This window comes from Bradysia coprophila, assembly GCF_014529535.1.
Source record: "Bradysia coprophila strain Holo2 chromosome IV unlocalized genomic scaffold, BU_Bcop_v1 contig_81, whole genome shotgun sequence".
In the NCBI taxonomy this organism is placed as follows: domain Eukaryota; kingdom Metazoa; phylum Arthropoda; class Insecta; order Diptera; family Sciaridae; genus Bradysia; species Bradysia coprophila.
In genome coordinates, this window is record NW_023503375.1 from 3310273 (window position 1) to 3319950 (window position 9678).

General features: G+C 38.7%; 2 protein-coding genes across 2 annotated transcripts; one reads left to right on the forward strand and one right to left on the reverse strand.

Moving 5' to 3' along the window:
• The first annotated feature begins 5078 nt into the window (after positions 1–5078).
• Positions 5079–8237, forward strand: LOC119072458 (exocyst complex component 1). The gene is made up of 3 exons (XM_037177681.1): positions 5079–7143; positions 7228–7738; positions 7805–8237. Exons 1-3 carry the CDS (start codon positions 5360–5362, stop codon positions 8150–8152), a joined length of 2643 nt encoding a protein of 880 aa, XP_037033576.1. The 5' UTR covers positions 5079–5359; the 3' UTR covers positions 8153–8237.
• Positions 8123–9183, reverse strand: LOC119072463 (DNA-directed RNA polymerase III subunit RPC7). The gene is made up of 4 exons (XM_037177687.1): positions 8927–9183; positions 8729–8860; positions 8447–8671; positions 8123–8377 (listed from the first exon to the last, which is right to left on the reverse strand). The coding sequence occupies exons 1-4, from the start codon at positions 9068–9070 to the stop codon at positions 8255–8257; spliced, it is 624 nt and encodes a 207-aa protein (XP_037033582.1). The 5' UTR covers positions 9071–9183; the 3' UTR covers positions 8123–8254.
• Positions 9184–9678: the final 495 nt, after the last annotated feature.

The following is a 9678-nucleotide window of genomic DNA, read 5'->3' on the forward strand; positions in this document are numbered from 1 at the left end:
CCTCTAGATGCCGTACAGAGTGAGAACTCTGCAAAAGCATCTGTAAATTTTTTTTGTTCGGACCCACAATCCAGATACCTCGTTTAGCTCGAATTTTTTTTTAAAGTAGCTGTGCAAGCGTATATTGACTTCTAAAAAAAAAACTTTTTGCTGATTATTATTTCTAGTGCGATGGTGAATCGCTGTAGGTCGGAATCTCTAAAAATAAAAATTGAAATCGACACTACCCAATATTGAAAAAGTAGGACACTGTGGGAGCGCTGCATATTTCTTCCATTAGAGAAGAATAATTTTCGATTATACATACTGGTTGAATAATTTTGATGGGGTGTTTCCCCACTATACACAGTATACTATAAAATCCATTACATAGCTCGCTGGATCGGAATAAAAAAGGAGTCTTGTTTTCGTGTATTGATTGACCTCGATTTCGACTCGGCTAAACAAAATCACACAAAAACTTAAATTTTCATCTCTTGTTATGTAAAAGCCTATTTCGTAATGATATTGTGACGATGTCGTAAATTGTACTACACGAAATATCGAGATTTATTTAGAGTAATTAATATATCCAAATGCAAAAATGTGACCTGTCCAACTAGTGAATTATATGAAAAATGAAATTGTATTAATATAGTCTCATTTTCAATTGCTAACTAGACTGACGATTGTTTTTCTTCTGAGGGATCAAACGACAGACTATTATGAACGAAGTTAAATCAATGATAGGTCATTCTTTGCATAATTCACTAATTTGACATCTGCATTTAGGTATGAAAGTATCCCTTACCATTGCGTATCTCTCGCGTAACAATTATAGAATAATGATATCGACAATTAAAATATCCACTTATTCACTTATCCGCCACACCGATGTGGCGTAATCATGTTGGTTAAAAACGCTATGAAGATGTTTTTAAAGAATCATTGGAATCCCTGCTCAATATTCAATTAACACCAAAAGCCTGGTCAGAATCCGCTCTGCCTATTAAAAGTGGAGGTATTGGAATCAGGCACGCGACCGAAATCGCTTTACCATGCTTCCTCTCATCAATTTACCAAGTTTTTGATTTGGTGGATGATCTGTTATCTGAAGAATACCAACAGACTGATCCTCCTAAATCTGAAGAAGAAGAACTTTGGTGTGAAGAGTTTTATTTGGTAAATTGCCAGTTGAAGGATTACGACGTTTTCAAAAAATATGGGAATTGGACGCAATCAAAAACAAAATCGATTCCTTGAGCACATCTTTCGAGAAAACAGTAGACAAAGCAAGATTCTTGGCTAATTCTATAACAGAAACAGGCGCTTGGCTTCAAGTATTACCATCGCCACAATTGGGAACACATTTGTCTAATGACGAATTCAGAATCGCAATGTCTCTTCGTCTTGGTACGACCATTGTCCAGCCTCATACATAAGTGCATCTGTGGAGAGAAAGTAGACGAATTCGGACGACATGGGCTATCTTGTTCAAAAGCCAAAGGTACAAAAGTCAGACATGCCATGCGACAGTGAACAATATCCTTCAACGATCGCTACGATCAGCTGAAGTACCTGCAAATTTGGAACCACCTGGTTGCTCTAGACCAGATGGGAAGAAGCCAGACGGATTGACTCTAATACCCTGGGCAAAGGGTGTTGGAGAAATCAAAGTAGCATGAATTACAGGAATTAATTTGTGTTTCTACTTAGTAGCCTTAATCAAAATTCTAAATGTTGTTTGTCACTATTAAAAAGTATTTCGACCGAACCAGTTCTTTCCATCCGTTCCCCAGTTTCCAACAGGTTATGGGCCCAGGGACGTTCATTAAATCGTGTGGAAATCAATTAATGAAGCGTAATTTGGCATGCCACGAGAGAATTGCATAGCAGCGTAAGAGCATGGCAAGGCATAGCAAGGCATAGCAGCGTAGCAATTCATAGCGGCGTAGCAAGGCGTAGCAGAATAGCTGAATATTGTTTCGAGATTCACAAGTAATTTGGAAGATGGACACATTATTTCGGTGAAGATATATGATGGCGTAGCTTCGGTGTAGCATTGCATAGCAACGACATGGCAATTTGTATAGCTGAGCATAGTGATTGGAGTACCATAGAAGGTCACATAGCTGAGCATGGCAGAATGCATAGTCTTGCATGGCGTTGCATAATCAAGCATTGCACAAGGACTGTTTGAATATATAAATTAATAGACTCGACGGAAATCGTTAATTCAGGAGGAGACGGATTCTTCTTTAAATTGTTTGTTCAACGAATCAATATGCAAAATTGAGACGTACAAATTGATTTGATTGAGGAGGAGTGTTGGAGATCGACATAGAAATCGTATCAATTTGTAATCAAAGTAACATTTAGTCTAAATTATATATTCGTCATGTTCTGACGTATTAAACTTTTCTCCGTATTAATCGTTGTATCACTGAACTCATGTCCCAAGATTCGCGGACTCCAACAAAGGGCAAATCATTGCTCTGGGATTATACGTGCAGAGACACCTTCGCTCCATCATATTTGAGCTCAACATCGAAACATGCAGGACATGCAGCCAAAAAAGCAAAAGTTGACAATATCAATCACTATTCCGAACTATCAAATCAATTTGTTTTCGTGCCGGTCGCCTCAGAAACTTCTGGAATTTTCGGAAAACTTGCCATGAATTTGATAAAGAAAATAGGGAGTAAAATTGCTGATTTAACAAACGAAAAGCGCTCAACTACTTACTTAATTCAACGAATAAGTGTAGCTATACAAAAAGGAAATGTGGTTTCGATATTAGGTACAATACCTGAATCGAAAAACCTCGGCGAAATTTTCTATCTTTAAATTGTAAAATCTTTGATATTCAAATTAATCTGAAATAAATGAGAATTCAGATATTCAAAGACATAATTCATAATCACAGACTCTTTTTCATGATTTAATTTTATTGTTTTTCTTTTTCTAAGTGTGGAACGACTATAGTTTCAACTTACACCGTCTTACATATGCAAATAACGTATTAAAACAACGCACTTCAAGCAAAAGTGATACTCTAAATAGGGTACTAAAACTTGACAGTGCTCCATACAAAATTTTACACTGTAAAAAGAGTGGGGATAAAATTTCATACAAAAAGTACTCTATTTGGCAGCTGTCATAAATAGCACTTTTGCTTGAAGTGTGTTGATTAAAACAAAAGAAGATGTAGATTTCATCACAGTCTGTTTAAAATATCGGATCATGTCCGGAGCGATAGCGAAGGACTTGACGCAGTCTAACTTCCAAAAAAAGAACGAAGAAATTTTTTTGAGACGCGGCAACTATATATAGGCGAGAATTTAAGTTTCTTTCCTTTGGCCTGTATCACCACAAATCCTATTCTATCTTATTCGCGCTTCAAATACGAGCAAAACGAGCTATCACTCGACTATGTAACTTTAAAATTGCCGGAAATACATCGTTTTGAAGTTGGTCATTTTGATAGAAAATGCACCAAATTAACGTTTTCCAAACAATCAAAATCTTTCAACTTACTCTGTATGTTTCTATCTATCTGTCTATCTGTCTATCTGTCTATCTATCGACGGTCGATCTCGGAAACTAGTCAGCCAATCTCCATGAAATTTTGCAGGAACCTCAGGGTGGGCATAAAAATGAAAATGTGATACGCCATTACCCCAGGAAAAACCAGAATTTTGTTTTATTGGCCTCGAAGTGGTTTCTGAGTGTGGTTTTCGAGGGTCGGGAACGCGTTTTCGGCTGTAGCTTAGCTGTATTGAAACCTACAGAGGCGTGCGACCCATCAAATGAAAGGTATTCGTAACACGATTCGAACAAAAAAATAATTAAAAAAATCGGGGCAGATTCGTTTGAGCTAGAGTGATTAGAGTGACCAAATTTTGAGCTACTCGAGCGTAGGATGAAAGGACTAATATTTTTTTGGGTTATGAGAGATAGAGAATTACTTTCTTCGGCAAAGTCTCAGAGTTTTACGAGTAGAACAGAGGGGCATATGTGAAAAATGTCGAAAGTTGGAAATGGGTGGGTCAATTATGTTTTTAGAGGTATTTCTTGAATGGTGACAGATAGCGAGTTACTTTCTTCGGCAAAGTCTCAGAGTTTTACGAGTAGAACAGAGGGGCATATGTGAAAAATGTCGAAAGTTGGAAATGGGTGGGTCAATTGGGGTTTTGGAGATATTTCTTGAATGGTGGCAGATAAAGAATTACTTTCGTCAAATTTTCGAATTTTGTCAAATTTTCGAATTTCGTCAAATTTTTGAATTAAAACTGTAAACTGTTATAAAAAGCAGTGTTGACTACACTTCTAAAACGACTGATATCCCAACAAAAATCTCTTCGAGAAAAGTGTGACGCAGTCTTTGAAAAACAATTTCTAAAATGAATGATATCGCTAGAGTTGACGCTTTCAGCTTCGTTACGCAAAAATTAAATTTTATACCCAATTAGTTCAAACAAGCTGGCTTAGGTTTTCTCATCATCTCCCAAATAATTTTTACAAAAAAAAAAATTAGACTGGAAACTACCAAAATTTTACCAAAAAAATCTGCGTCGCAAAGTGGCAGATGTTCAGGAACAGACCAGCAAGAAAATTTATCTGCCACATGCGACGCAGATTTTTTTGGTAAAATGTTGGTAGTTTCCAGTCTAAATTTTTTTTTGTAAAAATTATTTGGCAGATGATGAGAAAACCTAAGCCAGCTTGTTTTAACTAAAATTGGGTGTAAAATTTAATTTTTGCGTAACGAAGCTGAAAGCGTCAACTCTAGCGATATCATTCATTTTAGAAATTGTATTTCAAAGACTGCGTCACACTTTTCTCGAAGAGATTTTTGTTGGGTGAGATCTAGTTCAAGTAACAGATTCGATTACTATCATAGCGAATTGCTTGTCGTCTATGGGTTAACTGGAATGTGTCGTAAATTACATAAAATAAATGAGATGCTAGAGGTAAACTTTCTTACAAAATAAAATGTCGATGTCAAGTTGGATTTTTTTAAATTTAAATTTTACCGCCCGAATAATATTTACTTCCATGAACTAGTACAAATTGCTAGTCAGTTCTAGACGAAAAATGCTCTGTCATTAAAACAGTCATAACAATGTCACTTTGGTGATCTGAAAAATAAATCTTGGAATTTTTAAAGGACCCGTCCCAGTGATATCTGAATTTCAATCACGCAATCACTATCAGAAGACGAAAAACAAATTCTTCAATTTCAATGTAAAGTTAAGTTGAATTCCAAAAGTTGTAAGCCGAATTAATAGCATCGAATGCCATTCTCACTGTGGGCGTTTATTCATTAGTTCCGAAGCAAATCAGTTTCTCCACTACTCAATAAATCCTGCTATTGATCATGGCTGGTATCAAGTACATTCTACAGAAGGAAGTGTTCGATTCACCTGACGAGAAAATTTTGTCGGTTTGCAATGTCACCAAACTGATCAAAAAGAAGAAAAGTTCCTATCTGTGCATCGTAGCCACGACAAAGCCACAATTGGTTGTTAATATTGTGCAAGTGAAACAGCAGGACAAAACATACAAACGGAAACGAACGTGGATGCTGGATGAGGTGAAATCGATTGATGGCAAAAGCGAGTCCGCGGAGAGTCACGAATTCGACATTGTGCTAGAGAAACAGTACAAATGGTTTACGGCTAATTTGCATGAGCGACAAAATTTCATTGCCGTTCTGTACAAGCAAATCAATCGGCATGTTAAAGGCGAAAAGGCCGTCTTCAAAAATGTTCCCAGGTCGTGGCTATCGGACAGTTCGCCGGAGAAATCGATCAAAGGGGACAGTAAGAATGATGCCAACGAAAATTCAGAGGAATCGGACAGTTATGAGGATTTTCATGCATTAACGGACAAGGAGGAATCGGATTTGAGTAAATTGATATCGGAATGTGATTTTGCTATAAGCAATGCCGAACTGTTTATGGAACAGCTGAGCAAAAATCTTCAAGATTTGGATGGGGCAAATATCAGCACGATTCTGGCGTCGGAGAAGCAGGTGGACGCTCTAATGGAACAAATTGAAACAGCGATAAATGAAGCAGAATCGGTTGAACGACGATTGGATGAATACGATGAGATATTGTGTCATACAAGGGACACCATGGAGAAAATGGGCGAGAAGAACATGATGATTGAGATAGCCAATAACAACAACATAAAGCTGCTGCATGAGTTGGAAAAGGTCATAACTCAATTGGACTTACCACACGTTCATCAAGTTGCGTTGACCGATACGGATCTCACCACAGCAGTCGGATTAGCAGCAGCAAAAGCAGCCGGTAAAGCTTTGCAAAATGCCATGAATTCTGACATCGATACGGCTCTGCTACGTTTGACTGCCGTTCAGGATCAGAGAAAACGATTCGAAAAATGGAAGGCAAAATTTTCGCAAACAATCAGCCGTCATTTGAACAACATGTTCATTCACCTGGGCAACGATTTGAATGAGGCGCAACTGCATGCTCCGGCACATGAAATTTCGTTGTCCAAGCACAGCACCGTTCACAAGGAACTATCGACGTATGCCGAGCTGATGCACTGGACCAAAATTATGGATCGCAAAGCGTACGACGGCCTGACAAAAGTTTACACTTCGTCGATGGGGAAAGTGTATGACCGGGAGATGAGACATTTTTTCGAGCAGGCTCGGCAAATGATTGCGACAAACAAAGATGAGATGAGCACCTCAATGTCAAGCAAATTTAAGACACAACCCAATACGAAACAAGTGGCTCAACCATACGGTCTGTTGGGCATCAATCGGGAATTATGGTCGAATGGTGTTGAAGCGAGTGAACGGCAGAAGTTTGATTCGATACTGGAAAGAGTACTGGCTGAACTGGAACCTGTTGCACTCAGTGAACAAATGTTTTGCATCGGATTCTTCCAGTTGGATGTATTAAGTCCAACTGGTAAGAATACACAAACTACATTGGATTCTGTAGCAGCTGATGTCGGGAAGGACGAAAAGGATACGGCATTGGGAGCGGCAATAGTCGTACCACAGAAAAGAATCGATCGTCAGATCAATGAGGAAGTGCGACGGATGATGATTTCGTTGTTTGGCGTCTTAGAGCCGGAGCTAAACAATTTCATCGTCAGCTTTGAAAAGTTGGACAGTTTGTAAGTGTTGATGCATCTGTTGCTTCCACTATACGAATTTGCCTTCTCTAATTTTGACTTTGACTCGTTTATTTCCTCTTTCAGCTACTCCATGTACGTGCTGGTTCGTTTAACACAACACGTTATGTCCGCCCAAGACGCACAATCATTCCTCAGCATGACCTTCGCTTCATCCTTGGTCCAAGTCAAACGTAATTTTGACAAATTCATGCAAATGCAGGTGCAATCGATCAAGGAATCGAAAATACCGAAACGATCCAAGTGTGGCCTCCTTCCGTATGTCGAAAATTTCGAAGAATTTTCCACCACCGCCGAAAGCATATTCCGTAAAGCGCAACGCCGCAACGACTTAGACAAATGGTACATCCAATTGGTTGGCATAATTTTCGAGCAAATATCGGTGCACGCCAACGATCATCCGAAAACGCCGCAACAAGTGGTCAAAATGGAAAACTTCCATCGAATGCACTCTCTGCTGGCTCAGTTGAAAGTAGCCGTGTTGGACAATTTGAAGAAAGACGCCAAGTCTCGGTACAATGATGCACTACGAGCGTATGTGATAAAGTATTTCGGACGGCCGCTGGAGAAATTGAATGTAAATTGTCTTTTGTGCAGCTCTTCCTGGAGGGAATGTTAATCAATTCGATTTTCCGTTTTTCAGCTATTCTTCGAAGGTGTTCAACAGAAGGTGTCGCAAGGTGTAAAGGAAACGGAAATCAGTTATCAAATGGCGTATTCCAAACAAGAACTGCGCAAAGTTATCAGCCAGTATCCGGCTAGAGAGGTGAAGAAGGGACTGGAGAGTCTGTACAAAAAAGTGGAAAAACATTTGTGCGATGAAGAGAATCTGTTACAAGTGGTTTGGCGAGCTATGCAGGAAGAGTTCATCGTTCAATACAATTTCCTCGAGGAAAGAATTCAACGATGTTACGCTGGCGCAATGATCAACCTGGACTTCAGTATAGAAGACATTTTGAACTTCTTTTCGGAAATAGCCAGATCGCACTAGGTCGATCTGCTTCTCAATTTTATTTTTAGAGATATTATGTACAGACACAATTGGTTAATATATTTTGTAGTTAATGGCTATAACATTACAAGTGTTTACCTATTAGTACACCGGGCCATCGTCCAAATTGTCGTCTTCGTCGTTGTACGCATCACCATTATCGAAATAGCTGTTCCCATAATCGTTGTCTTCATCCATTTCCTCGTCATGCTCGTCTATCTCTTCCTGCAAAGTATCACGAGTAAATTAACATCGAACCAACGAAACCATACACTCATCAACCAAAAAATTTACCTCATCATTATCATCGGCATCGCTTTCCTTTTCGACGACATCCGGCACCTTGACCTTTTCCTTCTCTTCGAGTACCTTAAGCGTCTCCTCGATGTTAACCACTTTGATTTTCTTTCGCGCGCCAACAGTCTCCTTCTTTCGCTTCCAGTTCGGTCGCAGTTCCACTGGCATTCGATCCCATGCAAAGTCACTGTTTTTTCTGTCTTTCGTTTTTGAGAAGACTTGCTGTAAAGAGACACTGTGCCAGAACATTTTCATGTGATTACAAAAGTCTGGACTTACGATGTATTTGTCCGAGTAACGTTGAATCTTCTTGTCATGATCCACGGTCGGATTTGTGTAGTATGGAGAATCCTTCAAGTAGGAAACAAAATCTTCCTTCCACAATATCTTGTAGTCTCGGGCATTGCGGGTCTATACGGACGAATAAAACTAAATTATTTTGGGAAACCGATAGGCCATGACAATCATTTGACTTACTTCTAATGGAGCGGGTTTTGAAAATAAAGGTGGAAATATCGGTGGTGGAGCATTTGTGACGGATTGCATTTCTTTGCTGTTAACGCCAAGAGCCATCAACTGTTCTTGTGTTAAAGATGTTGCCGGTCTGCCACGGCCTGCCATTTTATTTATGATTTTTCGTGTCGATTCGAATGAATAAAATTAAATTGAGAAAACTCGGGTGATTAACAGACACACTCGATATAAACAAAGTCACATAACCTCTAAAAGTGACATCATAATATTTATGCGATACAGCCCGATGACGTTTGGATGCAGTGAGAAACTCTATTACATTTAACCACTTTTCTTTAAGTGTAAGTGTGGCAAAATTCAAATTCACTGATGGATAACTGTCAGGACCTGAGATTTTAAACGGAGTGCTCATCGAGTCACTGGGAAAAAATGAAAATCTTAAAACTTCAAAAAACTGAAAATCTCAAAAGCTCGTAAAACGTGACTAAAAACAAAACAAAAAAAATTGAGACCGTGAGACTTCGTCCGCTACAAATTCGAAATGGAACGTGTGAAGGTGTGTCTATCTTATTACGGGAGAGTAAAATAAAACAGTCTGGAGCGCTTGATTTGGCTAGTGACCTGATTAATCTAGTAGCCTCGAAAGGTTAAATCCATTTATATCCAAAAAAAATTTTTTAGTTTTACCGAAATAATTAGGCTACCCACCTAAAAAATTTGTAAACTAATTACGAAAATTAGATCTTCACGATCTC

Coding starts and splice junctions, on each gene's coding strand:
- LOC119072463 (XM_037177687.1), bottom strand. CDS start 9,070: ATGGCAGGCCGTGGCAGACCGGCAACATCTTTAACACAAGAACAGTTG. Junction 8,672..8,728: donor GTTACTCGGACAAATACATC/GTAAGTCCAGAC, acceptor GTCTCTTTACAG/CAAGTCTTCTCAAAAACGAA. Junction 8,378..8,446: donor ATGCCGATGATAATGATGAG/GTAAATTTTTTG, acceptor GATACTTTGCAG/GAAGAGATAGACGAGCATGA.
- LOC119072458 (XM_037177681.1), top strand. CDS start 5,360: ATGGCTGGTATCAAGTACATTCTACAGAAGGAAGTGTTCGATTCACCT. Junction 7,144..7,227: donor TTTGAAAAGTTGGACAGTTT/GTAAGTGTTGAT, acceptor TTCCTCTTTCAG/CTACTCCATGTACGTGCTGG. Junction 7,739..7,804: donor GGCCGCTGGAGAAATTGAAT/GTAAATTGTCTT, acceptor TCCGTTTTTCAG/CTATTCTTCGAAGGTGTTCA.